A 21,854-nucleotide genomic window follows, 5' to 3' on the forward strand; every position below is an offset into this window, starting at 1 on the left:
TTTATGCTCAAATGCTTTGCTGCCTGGTTGCTTATGTGCTCTGTTCTGTTCCTCACTCTTTGGTTATTACCGTATTATGAATCCACTTTATTTTGATTTCTCAGTCCATCTACACCTGAACCAATGCCAGGATGCCTCATAACCTTGCAAGTCCCAGGGAGTAGATGGAGCTGAAGTTTTGTGCCCTGGCTAGACGGTCTTCATGCATTAAATGACACACCACAATGTATCTGGACAAAAAAGGAAGTTTAAATTGGTCATCCTTGATTCATCCTAGATAGTTATCCTGGGATTTTAACCTGTGTGTCTAGCAGCTCAGAAAATATTCACCAAAAAGGCATTCTTGCTGGGATGATTGGATATTTGAATGATCACTTGGATAAGATATGAGAGAGAATGTCACTTTTAACATCAAACTCTCTGAAGAGATGTTATAACAATAGAGGTTAGGAGATCGTGACTTCATTTACTAGGAAGTATTTAATTGAATTACTGGACTGAAAGTGATGCTTGCATCTTCCTTGCTGAGCATAAGAGTGGAGCTGGCATCAGGAGACATACATGTATATGCACCAGTTCTCAGGATGTCTCATAACACACAGCTAATGAAATCTGACTTAGGATTTTTTTGCAGTCATTTCCATGTCTTCCCTTCTCCACCCCACATCCCAACCACCCTTTGTGTTTTAGAAACTTGATTTTTGTCTCTCTTTGGTACTTTCAGTGCCTATTTCCAACTCCCCAAGCCTGAACTCAGGCATTATGTATCAGGCATTGTACTGAGTGCCATGCTGATTACCTGGCTATGTGCACTGCTTGACCCCCTCCAGCAAGACCAAAAATAACTGCTGTCTTGGCAGCAAAAATCACTTAGTTGAGTGTCTTTTTTTCTGTTTTTACCCGTTGGCAAAAACAAACAAACAAACAAACAAAAAAAAACTCACCCCACACTGAATTAGCCTAATTTTTAAGCTTTACAAGTATAAACTTTAGTGTAGACTGTGCATCCTAAAACTGAAATGAAATTAGGAACTGCTTATCTTCCAGCGTGTGTATTTATGACACATTTTACTACTTGAGGCCATATTTCACAAAGCAGAAGCACAGGTGTAATGGAGGCTGCGGCAGCCTGGATGACTTCTGCTTGCAGCATAAACAGCTTGCTGAAAAGGGCAAAGCTTGTTTTGGGGAGCTGGGTCTTACTATGGACTACTCTTCACAGTTTGCAATTTAGGATTAAATTGGAGATGTTGTATGTGAAGGGAAGGAGCTCTCTACAGGATAGAAGTATCAGTGCAAGAGGGAAGGGGTTGCTATCTGATGTGCCGGTTTGATTTAGCAATGCAGAGATGTTTCAGGGTCACAGATGTACAAAATGGCTGTGCAAGCCAGGCTTGCCAAAGGGAGAGGAGATACCTTAAGCTGTTTAGAAAGTGATTCCTTATCATATTGATAAGGTGATGTTTCCTTTTTTATTTCTGACTCGATTCCTTTTAATTCCTCCATGGACTGGGCAGGAGATTTTCTCTGCGTCGGCACAGTAGATTCGAGACTCCTCACAGTTTTTCTCAACTGTGATGTTCAGTTTCGTAAATGCAAATGGTGGTTATTGACATTGCCCCACCTAATGATTTCAGTGGCTTTTCTGAGTAAGTGAGGGTGGTAGGATGTAATCCAGCAGTGCTCACCACCTGTTTTGAATCCCATTCTCCCAACAGCTACTGCAGGCTGGCAGAGTAGTCTATGAAAAAGTGTCACTGATAAGGAAAGATAAGTGATATATAATTTCCAGCAGTTGTGTAAACAGCTAATGCAGGTTCTGCAGTCAGTTCCTAGCCTTTGTATGGAAATCTCTTAATATTTTACTGTCTCCAATTCCACTGAGGTCCATTTTTGTTTTGTGAAGTCTGTAATGGCTACGTGCAGGGTAAGATGTTTCACTGGGTTGTAATTCTTGCTGGTGTTCTTTGTCTCTGGTAAATGCGAATGATCCTGCTTGGCTTAACCTTCTTTCTTTAGGGCTAAGTTAAATCATATTACCTTGCATTTGCTGCAACTTAAGAGCAGCACAAGGGCTGGTTCTGTGGCTCAGATGGTGTCTTATAACTTGTTAAGCTGAAATAATTTGATTGTGAGTCTGAGTCCTGAGGCAAATTCATCCTTTGTTTTACACGACAGACTTTGTCCTTGTACTAGAGATCTTTTGCCTGCTTGTAACTGTGCTTATTCATAGCTTCCACCACCTCTTACAAGCTCTGAACTTCAATCTAAAGCAGGTGATTTATGTCAAAATTAGCCTGCCCATGGTCCTACCTAGTCCCTGTGTTTCACGTGGCTTGTGAGAAAGGTGGTCCCAGGGTCAGTCAAGAGGTAGAGGGACCACAGAGGAGCTGGCAGAATTCAGGTCAGGTGAATCACCGCTGTAATGGTCTGTCATAACACATTTTTCCAATTCTGATTTCCTAACTTCTTCTGACTCAAGTGACTCAGTAAGTAGCCTCATACGAGGGAGACTGCCAATACACACAAAACACATGGGAGGCTACCAAAGAACTGAAATGCCCACTGGTGGCATCAAATTATTAAGTCCAGTTTGGGATAAACTTTCAGTTTGGGGTAGTTGTGCATCAAGCTTAGGTTTTACTTAAAGCCCAGAGACCTGAGAGTGATTGAAAAAGGGCACTGAGCCATGGGGAGAAAGCGATAGCACCATAGATGGGGGCGAGTAAGAATGAGGGGTGCAAGATTATGTTAATTGGACTGATTAAGACACAAGGACTTGCATTTTTTAACTGCTCTTTTTATTTTAAAAGAAAGGGAGGAGGATTTTCAAGCTTATTTTTTCTATAAATCAAGTCAGAATAACCGTAATTCTTTTCAGCTATACTTTGCATTATTTATATTGTAAGCTCTTTGGGAAAGATGCTTTTTTCTTCTTTGTAGCATATGAATCTCCTGCTTGCTCAGGGTTTCACAATGCCTCTGAAATAAGAATATCAATTTAGTAGTCTGAAGCCATTAATGACAAAGGGAAGGAAGTTTCAACACTGTCTTGACTCCCCCTTTGTATTTCCCCACCCCCTGAATATGATGTACCTACCTAATGATGATGATTTTGTCTGAGGGAGGAACGTAGAGGGAAGGTGCTTAGATCTCTCTTAGGTTTTAAAGGAGTTAGGGGGGAAGCAAACGAGCTTTGGGAAAACAGAAGCCCTGCATACTGTTAATATTTCATAAGCTCTGGCATCTTTTTGGCTCTGGAGCCTTTTTCCCAATGACTTCTTTCCTTAAGGCAATGGTTTACTTAAGATGCAGCTTTGAAGGCGTGGGTGAAAAAGGCCCAAGAAATTGGTGTCTAGATTTGGAGCTTTACAATTTTTTGATCAGGAATTCAAACTATGCTAATATTGGAAGCCGTATTGAATACATATTTTTTCTTTCAGCTTCTGTTATCAAACCAAATGGAAACCATATACTTTGTTGAAGCGTGCAGCAAATAGACCACCCTTTTGCTCTCCATGCTTATTTGAAATCATAGAAGGAAATCTGACGTGTTGGTGTCTAAAAAACAGCCAGATTGAGTTCTGTGTTCACTTGCATTCTTCTGCCATTTGGTCAGGTTGTGATCTTTTTGGACGACCTCGAGTCTTGTGGTTCTGGGTGTTTTTTTTGCCTGTTTCAAGGATGTGTTGAAAAATTGAGATAATCCCATCCACGTGATACAGAAAGAAATTTGTGCGAAGTATTATTAGAAATAAAAAACTAAAAGAAGGTAGATTTAGATGAGGTATTAGGAAGAAATTATTTTCTATGGCGAGACACCAGAACAGGTTGCCCAGAGGAGCTGTGGCTGCCCCATCCCTGGAGGTGCCCAAGGCCAGGCTGGATGGGGCTTGGGGCAGCCTGGGCTGGTGGGAGGTGTCCCTGCACATGGCAGGGGGTTGGAACCAGGTGGGCTTTAAAGGTCCCTTCCAACCCAAACCATTCTGTGATTGAAAGGCCTTAGGAACTTCTAAAAGTTACCAAACAGGTGTTCTTCACTAAAAGTAAAAAGAAATGACGTATTGCTCTGAGGCTGGGTGTTTTTATTTTCCATCTGGTACTTAGAGTCCAAAATGTTTTCATAATCTGTTACCTTCTGGTTTCTACTTTTAAAAGAAGAATATTTTTAAAGGTTACTGTTGAATTCACTGATCTTCTTGAGCCTAATTTCTCTATAATATTCCTGGGAAATGTAAAATGCTAATTATTCAGTTGCTGTATTTATTTATTTATTTTTTAATTCATTGTATCAAAAGAGAGGAAACAAAGGTGGCTTGACTCGTGGCAAACCGTTCTCCACAGCAGAATCCCCAGGTTCCCCATCCCTTTCCCTTGCCAACAGTTGCAGTGTGTTGCTGCAGAGAGCATACAGCCAACTCTGTAACTTCAATAGCAGTTGTCCAGGAGCTCCTGCTGCCATTGCCAGTCACGCTTCCCATCAGCAGAAGTGTCTCAAACCTCTGGTAACTGCTTGTAGATCTAGAGTACGTGCTTGGTAATAAAATCCAACTTTGGAGTTATCTTTAAATAAAGCAAAATTCATCTGTACACTTTATTGTTTGCATATATGCCTTCGCAGGCTGTAGTAATATCTTCCTTTAAAAAGATGAAACATTTCTTTATGATAGAAATTGCTGGTCCTCATTCTCATCATACCTGCTGTAGTTGCTAATCCTTCTCAAGATGCTGCCCATTGCTCCCTGTTATTCCTTCTATGGCAACCACCTGTGGTTTTAGACCGTCTAATCTCATGGTTATTGGCCCACTGAGCATTTTTACAGTATTTTAAATGGTTAACTAATTAAAGTCTATTAATTATGCATCAGGCCAGGCATTCTGGGTGGAAATCACTGATGTGTAATGTGCATAGCACCATATAATTTCTGCAGCTGTAGTATCTGTGTTCTTGCATTAGCCTTTAACCAGGCAGATGAACGCCTTGGGGCAGAAGCCTTGGCTCTTGTTTTCTGTGGCTCCATGAGACTAGACCGATGGCCTTGCTTTTCTTCTTGTTCATCCATAACTGCAAACATTGCATTTATTGGCTTGGGGGGGTCTGCTTGGAAAGTTTTGGATGCCCCCGGCTTCTTGTAGGATGAAACAAAGGTCTTGGACTAGGCCAGACCTACATCTTCCCCAGGGCTCTCCTGCACACCATACTGGCTTGACTTCACAGACCCAGCTATCCTGAGACCTGTTGCAAAAGGAAACAGGGCTGTGGCTTGTCATTTTTATCTCTTTGGAGGTATTTTTAGGAAGCTTACGTCTGCAGCATTTCTGCCTTTCTCCTACCCAAATGTGCTCTGGGAAACTGGAGGCAATAAGATGCTTCTAGCCTTTCTGTGACAGTGCTTTGTCCTAAAAATGTCAGGATGCTCTTCCCTTCCTAATACAGCTCTGTGTATTAGTTGTCACCACTTCACAACTCGGTGTGGCGCGTTACAGAAAATGAACAGCCCTTCAGGAAGCAATATGCGAGAGCAAGATAAAATGCAATTTCCTTTTGTTGACAGTGATGCGCGGTACAGAGCAGCCAGCGCCTAGGTGAGCTACACTTAGTGATAATTACTGGGGTGGGTGAGGGATTTGCACGGGGAATGCCATTTGGGGCGTGCAGGCTGGAGAAGAAGATGCCTTTTGGGATGATGTCATGGCAGCAGATGGTGCTGATCGCTGGAAACCTGAACCACGCTCTGCTCTGTGGGGCTGGCGGCACCTGAGCAGTCTGCGCAGCTCTCCTGGCCTGTCTGGGTGAAAAGCAGCTGTCCATTTAAAGGCCTCAGATTCCTGGTGTGCCTCTTAATTCACTTCATTCCAAGAAGATACAGACAGTTGAGGTAAAACAAAACCACCTATTGATTCCCCAGGTACCAGCTTTTTCACGTGGGTTTTGGCAAATAAAGCCGAGCCCTGACCAGCAGATGTCTCCCTGGGAGCTCAGTTTAGCATGGCCTTCATAGCATTGCTGGGTACCAACCCCAGGAAACACAGAAAACTCAGTTCCAAGTCAGGCTTAGCTTCCAGTAACCTGTCAACAACTAAATTAAAACTTCAGTACCTTATGATGTGATTTCCACTTTCACTGAGCCACTCGCAAATATCCTGTCTGAATACACGTAAACCAGTTTTAAAAACTATATTGGGAAAATAAGCAAATATTTGGAACACTGCTCCCAGACTTAGTAGGAGGGAGAAAATGTGGTTTAGGAAAAAAGTTGTGTTTCAGAATGGAGCTTAATGCAGATTCTGGCAATGCCCTAAGGATTTCAACCTTTTTCAGCCTTGCTCTTCAACCTGAGCTGCGCTGCCATGCATGCCTGAGGAGGTGCTGCCCAACGGAGCTCCTGTGCTTCTGTGGGATAGATTTTTGCTGCCTAGTGAACAAAAGGCAGAATAACTCCATCCCTTTTTTAGAATTATTTGCCTAAATGATTAAACTTTGCCAAGGACGAGGAGAAACCTTACCATGGGCACTGTGCAGCACAGAGGATTAATGCTAGTTAAATGGCACGCTTTGTGCTTTACCTGCTGTTCAAAAATCAAGCAACTTTCCTGCAGCTATGCTAGACCTGCAGTAAGGCGATTAATTCTTACACTTCTGGAAAAAGGTATTTCCTAACTCTAAAAGATCCCAGTGGTCCATCCTGTAGATAGCTTTTCTCATTGATTGGTATCTCCGGGGCTGAGGTTATGTGACCCATTTTATGTTTCTATCTGTGAAAATTATGCCAGCAAGACCGCTGTGAGGAGGTGTAGGGTCTTTTGCTTGCAGCTACTGCTGCGAATTTTTGCTATGCACAATTTAAAGGGTGTTTTCCGGGGTCTAGAACAAAAAAAGGGGCAGAACCCACAGGTAAAGGCACTAGGGAGAGCTGCAGCAGTGGAACAAGTGACACCATGTTGCTGAGCGTGTGATGGGCTGAAATAATTGGTGTGAGTGTGGAAAGCTGCGGTCAGAGATAATCCTATCTTTGTACAGGCAGCTGGGCTACGAACTGCAGGCTCATGCTCCGAGAGGTCAAACATCCTGCCTTGGGTGGCAGGGAGGCTAGGTGTGGTATAGGAAAAAGCTGATTTTGCCCTTTAAACCCAAACTGAATGCAAACACGTGGGCTTTTTTTTTTTTTTTTTTTTTTTTTTTTGCAAGGTGTGTATTGTGGATTTCCTGATGTAATTGAGGTCTGGTGGAAAGCTGTGTGTGGCTGGCTGGAAAGGGCACTGTGAGAGTATTGTATTTCCAAGGGTGACTTCGTGGAAAACAAATCTTTTTCTCTTTTGCTTTTTGCCTTGTGTGCATGTCTGTGTCTGTCTCGATTTTTTTATTTCAATCCATATGGAGAGAAGTCTGCCTCTGTGCAGCCGCTAACAAATACGTTTGTGATTCTTGTTTAGTTATTTGTATGAATTGCACTAATATAATCAGTGGAACTGATGAACAGAAGTTTCTGAGAAGTGCTTTGGCTGCTGTATTCTTAGTTGTGTTAACACACATGCCATTAGAAAGTGCATGGTGTGGGTTGTTAGCATGAAGACAAAATATTGTGAACTTACAGCTTTAAAAATCATATTTTGAAGCAAAACAGTTCATAATGGTTAAACCCTTTTTATTAGTCTCTAGTTTTCAAATCTTTAAGGCTCTTGTTTTCAACTGTCCCTGCTGTTATCATGGATAAAACTTACATTGGAACCGCCTGATTCCAGGATTGGAAATTATAAAATCCCTCAGAAAAGTGACTTGAATCATTCATGAGCAGCATGATTTTGGATTGGTCTTCTACCAGAAGATTTTGTCTGATTTGTCAGGCTAGTACTTGAGAACAGATTTCCATTTTGCAGGGGCTATTTCTTACCCTCTTTGGTCTAAGTTAGTATTCACTTTCTATATGTAGACTGTGTCTGCCTAGTCTGTTGGATGCTGTTGTGTCAGGGTCTGTGTACATTCAGTTAACTTTATTATGCTGGAATTGGTTTAAAAAATGTGGGATTCCTGTCTCACCAAAAATGTGACTTATTGCTGCTACTGCCAGATTGCTTTTCTGCTTCGAGGGATGGCAGAAAACAATATGCTGCGAGATTGCAGTGGCTGTGTGCTGATAGACTGAGCAGGAGGTATATCAAAACAATTGCCTGCCTATAAATATGATCTATGTGGAGCACAAAACAATTGAAAGTATTACTGCTTTCAGGAATATTATTACTCTTTGTGGTGGCAGCTGAAGACCCGTTAGGTTACGAGCATCATCATTAGCTCATAATTAGACAGAATGAGGCAGCAGTTAAAGCGATGAATCTCATTTCCTAGCTAAGAAAGGAAAACTGAAACCCTTGGATTAAAGCCAAGGATTATTAAAATAAAAAGCAAGTATTCATCCACTTACCTGGCACGCTGTGAATCTGTGCTGATGTTGTTGGATTGGCTCTGAGCACCACCTTATCTCTGCTTGATCATGGTCTCTGTGTTAATATATTTATTATGGTCATAAAATATTGTCTTTATTTACAGTGTAGGAACCTTTATTAAGAAGAACAACTCTCCCACACAATTCTCTTCTAGTTTGCAAAGGGCAACATATAAGAAATAAGTGAAGAAAGCCAAAGTGATGGTGATACACAGGTGTCTGAGGGTGAATGCCTGAAAAACATGGACTAAGTGCAGGTGGGGTCACATCTGCCAAAAGGAGGAGAAAGGAGGGGCTTGAGAAGCATCCTGCATGGCCTTTGGCATCGGTGCATTTGCATGCTGCGTGTCCTGTGCATCTAAAGAGGCTCCGTGGCTCTCCAGGGAGCTGGGCTTTGCCTGCCAAGAGGGGCTGAGCACGGGGCTGTGGTGTGCTGAAACCTCTTTCAGCCTCAGCGTTGGGGGCTGTGCTCCTGGTGTCAGACCTGTGCAGGGGCTTCCTCTGGTACTGCCCAGCCTCACCTGTATGTGGGGGGAGGACTGGTGAGGGATGTGCAGGTGGTTTGCTTGTATGTGAGCAAAAATCAGCTCATGGGCTTCGCTGCAGGTGCCAGGGAGCCAAGTGGTTTTGCACAGCCACCTCACAGCTGTCTCGGAGCGAGGGATTTACAGGAGAAAACGTCTGGCTTCATTTCTGTAGCTGTTGAAATTTTTGAACGTGGTTTTAAAATATTTTCTAATAGAGATCCCTGATTTCCTTTGGGATGGCATAAATAGGTTGTTTGTGGTAAAGAGCTGAAAGCCAGGTGGAAAAACCTAGAGAGTAAGCAGTGCTGCTGCAGATCCTGCTTCTTTCTTCTCGGTGCTTCACCCCATTTAGGTATCAAGCTAGAGATTTTGAGTGCTTATATTTAAACGAGTAGCTGAAGGGGTGGAGGGAAGCTGTGTGCTGGGAAGGGAAGTTCGTGCAAGTTGCCTGCTGCCTTCAACTGCACCAGCTTGGACGTGGGGTATGTGATAAATGGGCACAGTGGGGCTAGAGCAGACCAAGTAAGACCAAGTACCTTGCAGAGACGGGCCCCAAGGCCATAGCAGGGCGTCTGTGATCGAGCAGACATAATTGTCAGCTGTTTTCCCCGTCTCCAGTCAGCACAGTTAGCTCTCTCCTCTAAAGCCGTACAGGTAAATAACTAGATTTCAGTCTGGCGTCGTAATGTTTTTAAAAGCAAAAAGCATCTCACTTCATCAGAGAGGAAATCTGAGCCCCAATTACTTTGCTTTAAATGGTCCCAGGCTGATAGTTCAGGCAGGGAAAATGCCGGCTCCTATTCTCTGTGGTCCCCAAGCAGCCGGCGCAGCCTTCTCTCCCTCTTTAACACCTTGGCCAGACGTGAAGGGGTTACGTTTTGAGATGAATAATGACTAAATTTATTCGTCATGGACAAACGATGACAGCTGTTGAGATGCTCCTGTTAGCGCTTCCCAGGGGATAAAGTCAGGCTGGCTCCCAGCGCCAGCCAGCCCAGCCAGGCAGAGGCAGCTCCTCTGCAGCCGGATTGTTCGTCCCGGCTTCCCCTCGCGAGCAGGGAATTTCCTTCCTAGAAGTGCCCTGAAGTTTCCTGGGCTGAGATGGGTGTTCCCGAGCATCCTGCGGAGCCGCTGGAGAGGACTGAAGCCATGGCTGTTTGAATCCATGTGCGAAGACAGCATGCCTAATGAATCCGAGGGGCAATGATTGATTATGCTCTGGGCTGAAAGCCGCGGCTCTCCGAGAAGCACCGTTACATCTGGGCACGCTATGGAAAATATGAAGGAATGTTGAGGAAGCTTATTTGCAGAAGGATATGTACTTGTAAGCTATTCTTTTCTTATTAAATAATGTAAAGGGATTGAAAAATTTAAAGCAAACTGTGTTCTCTGCTTCCCTAAGACAGCAGAGTGGTGTGAGCAGACAAAGGCCCCTTTTACAGGGGCATGTCTCGGATGGAGAGCACTATGTCCCTTATAAATGAGCACGGGGGGTGTGCGTGGGAGAATATCCGTGGTTATTTAATGGTACAACGTCGTACTGATTCTGCTTTGGTGCACCTCTGCTGGAGGGATGAGTTACACCCATGCTGAATTTGGCACCTCGTGATTTGTAGACGGGCTGCAGAAAAATATGATCCTAGTTGAACTGATTGTTGTGATCACGAGTCAATGGATGGGGGGGGAAAGGCTTTTTGAAGATAATGGGCAGTAGCTTATTTTTCTCTTATTTTCTGAACTCCCACGTTCAGGTTTCTTTCTGTTCTTTGTTTCTCTTTCTGTCCTGCACACGTGCTGCTGAAAGACTTGGTGTGCAGTTGTGAATGTCTCTGTTATTCTGCGCTGCTCAGATCAGAAAATGCTCTTTGGTTATTGAAGGAATATTAGATAACTGTTTTTTTTTTTTTTTATTTTTTTATAGACTTAATGAAGATGTGATTGTAACCTAAACATCTCCAAAACTGTGGGCTAGTTGGTTGCTTTTTTGTTTTTATTGGAGCATTGTTTTAGTTAATACTCAGAAGCCTGTTTTATACTGATTTAATTGCTAAAATGCTACTGAAGTGCAATCATTTTAATATGTTTTTCTGAATTTGTATGTGTTACATAAAAGAGCAAACCACACCCTCTTTTCCTTTTGGAGGGCTGAGGTTTTAAAAATGCAGATACAAGAGGGAGGGAGTTAAATGAGAGTGTCTAGGTAGGCTGTAATGTGACTGATGGAGGATTCTGTTACCAGCTGCAAGTGATTTTGAAGTAATAAACTATGTTTTGAGTATGACTGATATGCTCTTGGCTGGTAATATATATGATAAATAGTCGTTTGTTTAGTATCTAAATGCAGGCATATGAAATAAATGTAACTGGGGCAAATTTTGTCTGGAAGATTTTGTATTCGAGGTCTGTACGAGTTTATCTGCATCATTAAACCCCTTCCTATAGGCTTCAGAGCTTACACATTTTAAAGTCTTATTTTGATCTGCCATAACCTTCCCTGCAATTCTGAGCAAATGTTTTTGAAATAATTCCTGTTTGAACTAGACTGTATCTTTCAGGGGAGAAAAAAAAATTGTTTTCAATAACTTCTTGTAGTAGAATATGATGGATAAGACACCTTGTAACCTGTGGGTAGTAATTCCTGTGATGATTGCACAAAATGACAAAAAAACAAAACAAAACAAAAGAACAAACAGAAAAGTGTTTGATTTGTTTATAAATTCCATCTGGTCACCTTGTTGGATATTTTCTGTTAGAGAAACATTATTAATAAATCACACTGGAAAAGTATATTACTGAGTCTGCAGTTACTGACCATACAATCAAGTGACTTGTTACGTATCAGATCAGGCTAAACCATTCCCTGCAGTGAACTTTCGCTTAATTTAATTAAAACACGTTTTCCAGTCCTTTTATCGTTCTCATGGCTCTTCCCTGAGCTCTTGTCTAGCCATGTATCTTGCTTTTGAGTGATACATGTCAGAACAGAGGGTTATCAGTGTCGATTGGGAGGTAGCACGTCCTGCATGGCTGCTTTAGGGTACTGTGATAGATCCCCCATCCTAAATGTGTCAGTTCTTCTCCTTAGCTGTATGACCTGATGTTTCTTGATAAAGTTTGTGTGTTCACTTTTGCCTGAACAATAGTTGAGGTTATTACCCCTGCTTGCCTTTAGAAGTTACATTTTTTGCTAGCCCTTTCCCATACTCCCAGACTGTTTGAATGTGAGCAGTAATGGAAAGTGTCCCTGGGCACCTTCCTGACCATGTTGGGTGCTGTCTGCCTGCTGCCTCAGTGCTGTGGCTGGAGTATGGCAACATGTGGGTGTGCAGCTCTCAAATGGGGGTTTTAGGTTTTTAGATGATCCTTTACAGGTCTTCTGTGTCCACCTGTTAGCGAGCCATTTGGGGGAGCGCAAGTTGAGGTCAATACAAGCTGTTCCATGACTCTTTCTTTTTGCCTTCCCTAGAATGTCTTACTGTTATCAATTTATTTTCTTACTTTTAGAGTGCTCAGCGTGTATTGAATTTCACTCGTTAGCATCTAACTAGGAGCCAGTATTGGTTACTTGATACTCCCAGGTGCTTTCCTGAACAGGGATGGATTAAAGCACCTGCTTGTGTCGCTTGCTGAGTGATATTCACTAAGGAAATATTCCTGAAACAGCAGAGAGTGGGGGCATACCTTGGATTATTGGGTAGAGATGGGCATGCACCAGGTCTCAAGTCTTGAATGAAGCTTTAGTGTGGAGAAGCGAAGTGAGGGGGACTTGCATATGTGTGTGGCTAGCCTCAATAAAATATACACACCATCTACATCAGCTGTCCAAATGTCTTGTCACCCTTCAACCTAAGGCCAGTTTTCAAAGTGGAAAGCTAATCTGTGTAAAACTGCAGCATAAGCACTCTTTTGGAATTGAAGTGACCTTCAGCAAGAACCGAAGCGGCTGTAACTCATTTCAAGTTAATATATGTTCGTGTCTGGAAGTGGGGCCTGCATTTTTCTTTAGTTGTATACAAAGGATTCATTAAGCTTCAATTAACACAATACTTTTTTTTTTTTTTTTTTGATTTAGGGTAACTTTTGCTGTTTTCTTGTAGACAAAGTGTTGATAGTTTAAAAAGTTAACGTGGGGTTGTAGCTCTGGGTTGGGTTTTTGATTAATGGTCCCAAAGAGAAAAATCTGTGGCTTACCAACAGCGTAGGTGTTGCCCTGTGATCTATCCTGGGTTAGTCTGTTCTTTATTCTTCATCTCATGCAGGCAGTTAGGATGGTGTGAAAGGGCAGCCAGTTCTTCCTGGTCCTTTCTATGCTTGGATTTGCTCGTGTTCTTGGTTTTACTGCAACCCATGTGGGAAATAGCTCTTGGAAGCAAAAACAACAGATACAGACTGTAGGCACCCCAAGTTATTAGCTGTGGCTAATCTTCTCATTGTAAATCTGTGGTTTTCTTTTTCTGTCTGGACACATGCATTCAAGGATAATAATGCAGTGGCTGCAGTAGCATAGGAGAGGGCTCAGTGGCTGGCAGCCATTCCTGAATAACCGGGGCTCTAGCATGAAGAAGCCGCCAAGGTGGGAACTGGCAGAGCAGACCTGACTCCAGCGTCAGTAGACCATGTAATCTGTTTGCCACCAGTGGGTGTGCTCCTTGTGAAATCTCTTTGCTTCATCAGACTTATGGTTGACTATGCTTTTTTTTTTTTGGCAGATAAAAATTTTGATGATGAAGACTCTGTGGATGGGAACAGACCTTCCTCAGCTAGCTCCTCTACATCTTCAAAGACCCCTGCAAACTCACGCAGGGTTGGGATGGGGACTACCCGCAGACTTGGGTCTGCGCCTCTGGGATCCAAGTCCTCAAGTAAGCTGATAGTATTTATGAATTTACCTTTATGCAAAGTATATGTAGTTTTCACATTTCAACTTATTTCATGGACTTTCAGGCTGTGTAATTCTCAGATTGGCCCTGAGGATCCAGTAATAGATTATCCCTCATGTGAGACCATTTGTTACACGTGTGTTTGTTGAAATGCCACAATCATTGAGTGTCACACAGCAAGCAGCCCCCGCATCTCTGTAATGCGTGTTGTTGCATTTGTGAAAGGCTGGAACTGTGCAGCCGTGCACTGAGGGCTTTGAGCAAATCGTGTCAGTGATGCAGAGTGTGAATTTTTGTTTTATATAGCTGCAACTCTGCAGCTGGACTGAGGCAGGCTGCTTACAGCTACGTGCTAAACTTTGGCCTGTGCAACCTACAACTGATCTGTTGGCTTCTTCTAAGACCTTTGGGCATAGCTCATAGTGAATGTGAGCAAGAAAATGGAGCAATAATTCTGAATGTGGGCAATAATTCTAAATGTCATTACAAAACATCCAGAGAAGCAGAGGAAGTTCCCCGTGCCCCAGTCTCTAATCTGATTAATATTCCAGTGTCTATTTATCTTCATTATCATTTGTCTATTTGTGTATCTGTCAGGAGATCTGCACCTTCATCTATTATAGATAGGATTAAATCCTTTAAAATAAAATCTCCTGTGTAATTAGAGCAAATATTCCCTTTCATCTTTCAGAATGTCCCCTTTAACTGCCGAGTGACTACTGTAATGACTTCCATAATGTGCCCTCTGTGCCTAGGAGTTGAAGGATGCCATGCATGTGCAGTCTGTAACTGGCATTGAATTTCCCTGCCTCTGTTGTCATTACATTTGCAGCACTGGGAGGCTGTGTGGGTAGTGAACTTTCTCTTGATTAGGTGCCTTGATAGATAGCTAGTGGTTTCTTAATTGATTCTCTTGTTGATAAGAAAATTGAAAAGGCTTTTTCATATGCATGTCAGCAGCCAAAGAGGGAGCAGGTGCTGTGGATGAAGAAGACTTCATTAAGGCATTTGAAGATGTCCCAACAGTTCAGGTAAGTAGAACTGTCTGCTAAAGTACATAACACAAAACAGCAGAAGATGGATGTAGGATCTAATCACTGACAAATTGAGCTTCACTTGACTGCTGGCAAATCTTAAGGGGAAGGTAAGCTGAAAGTTGTAGGGAGGCAACTTTGAAGTGGTAGTAGCTGCCAGTAGTGTGTGTGAAATGCTTAGAAGTGGAGGGAAAGGGGGTAGGAGGATTGCGGTGAGGACGCTGAGCTGGAACTGGATGTGCATGTTGAATAGCACTGTCTGGTTGAACAAAAACTTAAGTCAGCAAAAGCCTCCCTACATTTCGTCTGTGCTGTATGCAAACTGAAAGGAGTAAAGGTGGTTTGTACTTCCAGAATCACTGTTGTGAGTGCTATGACAGGATGGCACATTTTTGCTGGCAGATTTACCTGGGTAGCTGAAATGTGTATCGTCTCTGCTTCACCGGAGTTTACTTGTTGGGACAAATGAGCACAGCTTGAGTTATGCATTAGACTTTTAACTTTTCATACTGACTTTTGTTCTTTTGCTAGACACTCCAGGAATACTGCTTAAAATTGTGAAACTATAGTAAAATAACACAAGATGACCCTTTTGATCTTCGTGTGGTCATGTAATAATTTTTGATTGCAGGAAGTATGTAAATTCTTTTCATTATGCAAAGCTAGCTAGCGTGTCCAAGGCTAGCATGTGACAGTTGAGCATTGAGGGGTAGAGGACAAAAGAATGTAGATGGGAAATGATCTTATTTTCTGGAGTAAATCTCACGTTATGTTGCTACTCTGTATTTAAATTTACAGATTTATTCTAGCCGGGATCTTGAGGAATCCATAAACAAAATAAGAGAGATACTATCAGATGACAAGCATGACTGGGAACAAAGAGTATCTGCTGTGAGTAGTGATCTTTGATACGAACTCTATTAATACAAGGTTTTCCTGCACTGAACTCCTCCCATGAAGAGGATACTGGGAAAATCTCAGAGTAAGGCTAAAATGCATTGTAAGTGGTGAACATCTGTTATGTTTCCCCAAGCTTGGGGGAAATGTTTCCTTATGAGACTGAATTTAAACCACATCTGTGGAGGAAATTGCTATTTTTGATATAGAAAGAACCTGGAGAGACAACATCAGGTTGAGCTGGAAGTCATGCAGGAATTCCAGATGTAAAGCTAGAAATTTGCTAGCAGATGCTGAAATCAAAACGTCAGAAGTGGGATTCAGAATCTCTTAAAACTTCTTGATGAGGCAGAACGTCATTTTGCCTAGAGAGCTTATTTATACTTCTGCAAAAAGGAAATACAAAACAATTCAGAAAATTTACACACTTAAAAATTTGAATAAATGACTACAACCGTGGGAAATGTAGTAGTGTGAAATCAGGCATTATAAGCATGGCAAGATTCAGTCTTATATTCTGACGTGAGCTGTTTCCATAGTATAAATATTATATACAGTAGACTTTCATTATTGGTATAGCAACTTTGACATGTCTGTCAAATCATATATTACAGATCTGAGTGTCAAATTGTGCTGATTCAGCGTACTTCATTTTTCTTTGCTCTAGTGAGAGCAGTGAGCTTAAACTGAGGCAATGTACGTATGCATCAGTATTCATGAGGACCTACGGAGTTATCTGAAAAAATGTCTCCATGATGAAATTCATCATGTCTCCATGATGAAATGACCAGTATTAATACTGGTCCCAGTATTAATAGCAAATATGCTGTTCGGATGAGGTCAGGGTTGCGCTTCCAGTAGAGCCAGATAATTAATGAAGTCAATGGACATGTTCTAGATACATCAGTGTAACTCAGATCTGAGTATGAACCAAGTCTTTTAAGTTATTAAGGGGGAGCAGAGGAGAACTTTTGGTCTAAAAAGTAATGTTTGGGTTATTAATGATAAGTAGGAGTAGCTGTATGCAGCACTTCTGGATTCCTGTAGCAGTTAGCTAGCATGCTTATTTTATTGTGCATTCGTAGTATGTTAGCTTGTGAGTTAAGATCTGAAATAAAAATTGCTCAGACTGATTTAAGAAGTGGTGTTCCTCAATGTGTGTAGTTGTACAGGGACCCTGGACATAACCGTCCTTGTGTATATTGCTCATTAACAGTCACTGCTTTGTTTTATGGTACTAACAGTTGAAAAAGATCCGCTCCTTACTCCTGGCTGGAGCTGCAGAATATGATAACTTCTTCCAACACTTGCGACTCTTGGATGGAGCATTTAAATTATCTGCTAAAGACCTGCGGTCTCAGGTAGTGCGAGAGGCTTGTATCACCTTGGGGTAAGTTTACTTTCTAAACACACTTAAAATGTGTTGTAGAAACAGGAACAACTGCTGATTAAAACACAGTCAAGGATGTGACTGGCGCTGTTAGTAATGTATACTAATAGGCAGGACATTCTGTTACAGCCATTTAAAACTATGTAGGCTACCAACTGAAGGTGTACAAACCTGTATTCTTGAGTTTTAAATTATGTTAATTAAGATATGCTGAATGAATGAGCAAGCTTTGTGTTCATGTTCTGAGAAAATCATTTAACAAGAAACAGGGTGCTGCAGTGTTTCTAGCAGATTGGGGTGGATTCATACATACAAAGGCAAAAACGATAACTTCAGAGAAACTGCAATACAAACTAACAATTTCAGAGAAATACCTGTAGTCAGCATTGTACCTCTTGTTTGTTAACAACTGTTTAGCTGAACAGGTTACTCTATTTCATGACAAACTTATTGTTTGTCAAAGTTCAGGTGAACGCAGAATGTAAGAAATGAAAGTCAAGGAACTATTTCTGAAAGTGTTCTCTGGAGTTGGGGAAGAGGTGCCTGTTGTGAAGAGTGAGATGTCAAATATGCTAATGTCAGATGTTCTGTACAACCTGACACTCTTAATCCTCAGCACACTTACCAGCATGACTTCATTCTGTTTTTCAGACATTTGTCATCAGTTCTGGGAAACAAGTTTGACCATGGGGCAGAAGCCATTATGCCAACAATTTTTAATCTAATTCCAAATAGTGCCAAAGTCATGGCCACTTCTGGTGTTGTAGCAGTTAGATTAATCATTCGAGTAAGTATAAGTCAAAAGAGAACAAAATATTATCAATTTCAAATGCTGTGGTGTTTCTGAGAAAGTATGAATGTCACTGCAAGGAAAATTAGATCAAATGCCAAATCTGCTTTTCTGATTATGCTAAGTTTGTCTGCCTTAGAAGTTGTGAAGCCTTGTGTAGACTAATGATGATAGATCAGTCCTTACAAACTAGTAGGAAAAAGTAATAGAAATGGTAGGAGAAATGCTTTTTTACAGAGTAAGATGTTTATATCCCTCAGAAGTGAGCAAACTTTTTTTCTTTAAATTGGTTTTAAACCTGACTTACAGTACAGACTTATGCTCTTAATTGTGCTATAAAATTCCTCTTGGGCAGCACCTGCTGCCGAAAACCATTAGGTTGCAGAGATGACTGTGCCTAATGATGCAGTGAGTAAGCTGTAGATAGCTTGACACCTCTAAAGTTGTAATCACTGACAGTTTAGATCCTCCTCAAGTGACTTCAGCTCTTTGACTCATTGGAGCCTGTCATTATAGAAGAAACTAAAAATTTTTAAGGATATTTTTAGAGATAAGATATATTTTTAATAATAAAAATCTGTCCATATTTGTTAGTGTTCCTTTATTTGGCAGTTCTATTTTTAGGAATTGAACAAAAATATTTATGTATAGGTCTCAGGTGGCTAGAGGAAATGGCTTTTCATTCCATGGAACTGCAATGTAAAGCTGTCTTCCTGTTTTTGTTCTTCCTTTTGTTCTAGCATACGCACATCCCTCGACTAATACCCATCATAACCAGTAATTGTACCTCCAAGTCTGTCGCAGTTAGAAGGTGAGCATTTAGTTTGAGTTTCTTCTATTGTTTCACAGTAAATAGATTCCATGTACTTTTTGATAACGTTCATGTATCTGTTTTTATTTATGAAAAGGGCTGTTATAGACATTTTTGCAGAGAATGCACCTCATTCTGCCCCGTGAGTTGGGATCAAATACAAAGTCAGCTGTTCTGCATAAGACACAGCACTGCAGATAAGAAAAGACACTTTTTCTCAAAGAAATGCTCTTTAAATTAATCTTTGTACTTGTTTATAATGTCATATTAGGTTTTTGTTTGTTTGTTTGTTTTTTTACAGGCATGTTTCTCTTCCCCACTACCTAGCTTTCTAGTGATATGTATTCTTTGAGTCAGTCAGCAGAAGTAATGTTCAGTGGTAATTGTCATCTGGAAGTTGAGCTGTATGTGCTAATGGTCCTCTCTGCATTTAAAATCCAAGTGTGCTCCAGTCCAGCTGCCTCACTTGGAGATTCTTGCCTGTGCCATACAGATTAATTTTCTTCTTGTTAAATGAAAAGCTGATGAATTCAGTAACAAGCCTTGAAAAAAGTCATGGCACACAAATGCCTTCATTTCTTGAAATGAGGAAGGGAGATTGAAACTGTAGAGAAGCTAAACATGAAGTTTCCATATGAAGTTTGAACTAATGGGTACTGAGTAGGATTAACTTGCATCTTCCACATCTGTCCTGTATAATGAAGAAGCAGGATTTGGGGGGTTTTGTTACTTTATGTAAAACCCTCTCATCAGAACTCTCTATAAAGAGGTGACTCCAATTACGTTGTTTATTGATGGCATTTATAGAGATGTTGCTATTTTTATTGGGGTCTGTACTGAAATCTAATGTCCCAAGCAGTGTCATAACAAACGATTGCTGCTGTGCAGAGGCAGGTACAGTGAATTCAGAGAGCTTCTTAACTTAAAAGAACTCAGCATTTCTCCTTTTTCTTCTCAGGCGCTGTTTTGAATTTTTAGACCTGCTGCTGCAGGAGTGGCAAACTCACTCCCTAGAAAGGTAAGCTCTGAAAACAAGTAGGTGGGTTGATTCTCACCTACTAATGTCTGGGGAGGTTAGGCCTGTAGAAAGGGCAGTCGTGGAGTTGAGATTGTCATGTAGCAGAGATTTTTGTGGTAAGAAAAGCACCGACACGTACACGCATGCTCTTCATCCCTGTAGTTCTGGCAGGCAGAGTTCAGTGAATCTCTTTATGCCAGCCCTGGAACACCTGTCTGAATGAATCTATGAATTTAATAGATTTGCACCCTAAAGTGAGATGATGAGGTAAAGGCTGCTACACATCTAGCAGGAGCATCTCAGGCTTGTACAGCAGTTCACACTAATGAACAGTGGAAGGAATTGTTGGGGATACAATTGGGAACAGTCCAGTTTCCTTAGCCCTTGGACTGCCCAAACTCTTTAAGGGTTAAGAGAGTATTTTTACACCCCAATAGTTTAAACTAACCAACTAAAGACCGTTCTATGAAGAATGCTGCTTGCCTTTTCGTACTCAACAATGTGAGTGAAATAAAACTGGGTTATAAGCGTAAATAAATCAAGGCTCCAAAGGTTTTTGCATGGAAACAGGAGGATGTGATGAACTCTGTTCATTGAGACCGAGGCAAAATCACATTATTCGTTTGTTTGTAAATGTAGCACTTCTTTCTGTGATTTTCATCTTTCACATTTGGATAATGCTTCCTTCTTATTTCAGACACATATCAGTGTTAGCTGAAACGATAAAGAAGGGAATTCATGATGCAGACTCTGAAGCCAGGATAGAGGCAAGAAAGTAAGTAGAAGCTACTGGTGTCTTTTCTTCCCCTTCTATACCCATATATTGCAAGTTTAAGGTGTTGCATCTTGGAAACTTAAGTCCAGACAAGCAATGTTCTGCTGGCAGGTGAGGTTAACACTCCATTAAAGCTGAGGGAGTGTGGTCTTAGCAGGAGATGTCATGTGAAGCTATCACATAGGGCTCAGTTATATATTTGTTTCCTGGTTTCTAGCGGTGCTTATTTTGCTTCGTTCTCTAGTTGTTTATTGTCTTTTTACCTGCCTGAGCAGGTACAATATGTACCCTGAGCTTAACATACAAGATTTTAGTGTCGATAACTAGTAGCTTTGTCATTTGATGTTTGAGATGCTTGGGTTTAACTGAGATTTCTTCTACTTAGTACAACAATGCTATAATGTGTTTTCTTTTTGGCCTGTATGCAAGACTGGGTCATCTTGAAACAGAAGTCCCTGTGCTAGTACATTGCTAAATGGTATTGTAAATTAAGGAAATATTTTGACACGGAAATAAGATCTTTATGCTTATTTATAGGAAACTTCCACGTTTGCATTTTTCTTTTGCTGAAGATCTCTTGCATTTCCAATAATGTGTTTGCACTTAAAGTACTGTGCTGCTATGCTACCATCATATTTTTGTGAACAGAAGATGACAGGAACGTTTTTCAGAAAGAGGGTGCTGTTAAATCACTAAATAAATGTTGTTAATCTAAATGCCGTGTTATGAACAGATATAGCTATATAGATAGATTTGCTATATATAGATATAGCAAATATATAGATATAGATATAGCAAATATAGCTATTTCATGGTAGGACTGTTTAGATCCTTTTGAAAGGGAAAATGTGCATCACTGAAAAACACGGTATGCACTGAGACTTCATAGCAGGTGACTAGTTAAGGTGAACAGAGAGCAAGGAGAATGGCATGAGACTTTAAAGAACAAGCTTAATTCTCTTTTCACATGCTTCTTGATTAGGTGTTGCTGATTGTGAGACAAATTTGTTTCCTTCTAGTGATGCGAGAATGCATGTGACTTCTCTGAGGACTGACTGGCACATACAAACAATTCTTGATTCATTTCAGCTAACAGTCTTGCTCTTAAACTGCCCATTAGTTGCCTCCTGAAAAGCTCTGAGAGCCTTCATCTCCTTTGTGATGAGAGTGAATGGTGTTTTAGCATCAGCCAGGAGATTTGTTCCAGAGAGGAATTCCTTCCCTCATCTTGAAATGCTCTTTTACTTTCAGCACGACACTGACTGGAAGTCTGTAGGAGCATCTCATTCTT

The 21,854-nt window shown here is 41.2% G+C and overlaps 1 protein-coding gene across 3 annotated transcripts in view; it reads left to right on the forward strand.

Annotated features, from left to right (window-relative positions):
* The window catches only part of CLASP1 (cytoplasmic linker associated protein 1), a 148,603-nt gene that overhangs the window by 43,771 nt on the left and 82,978 nt on the right, over nucleotides 1-21,854 (forward strand). For all 3 annotated transcript variants that reach the window (XM_084523008.1, XM_084523009.1, XM_084523010.1), the window contains exons 9-16: nucleotides 13,678-13,830; nucleotides 14,806-14,879; nucleotides 15,681-15,773; nucleotides 17,024-17,169; nucleotides 17,821-17,956; nucleotides 18,700-18,770; nucleotides 19,729-19,788; nucleotides 20,486-20,563. In XM_084523008.1, the coding sequence (XP_084379134.1) occupies nucleotides 13,678-13,830; nucleotides 14,806-14,879; nucleotides 15,681-15,773; nucleotides 17,024-17,169; nucleotides 17,821-17,956; nucleotides 18,700-18,770; nucleotides 19,729-19,788; nucleotides 20,486-20,563 (811 nt within the window). The remainder of the gene's footprint in view (nucleotides 1-13,677; nucleotides 13,831-14,805; nucleotides 14,880-15,680; nucleotides 15,774-17,023; nucleotides 17,170-17,820; nucleotides 17,957-18,699; nucleotides 18,771-19,728; nucleotides 19,789-20,485; nucleotides 20,564-21,854) is intronic.

The sequence above is a fragment of the Aythya ferina genome (genome assembly GCF_964211825.1).
Source record: "Aythya ferina genome assembly, chromosome: 6".
Lineage (NCBI taxonomy): Eukaryota > Metazoa > Chordata > Aves > Anseriformes > Anatidae > Aythya > Aythya ferina.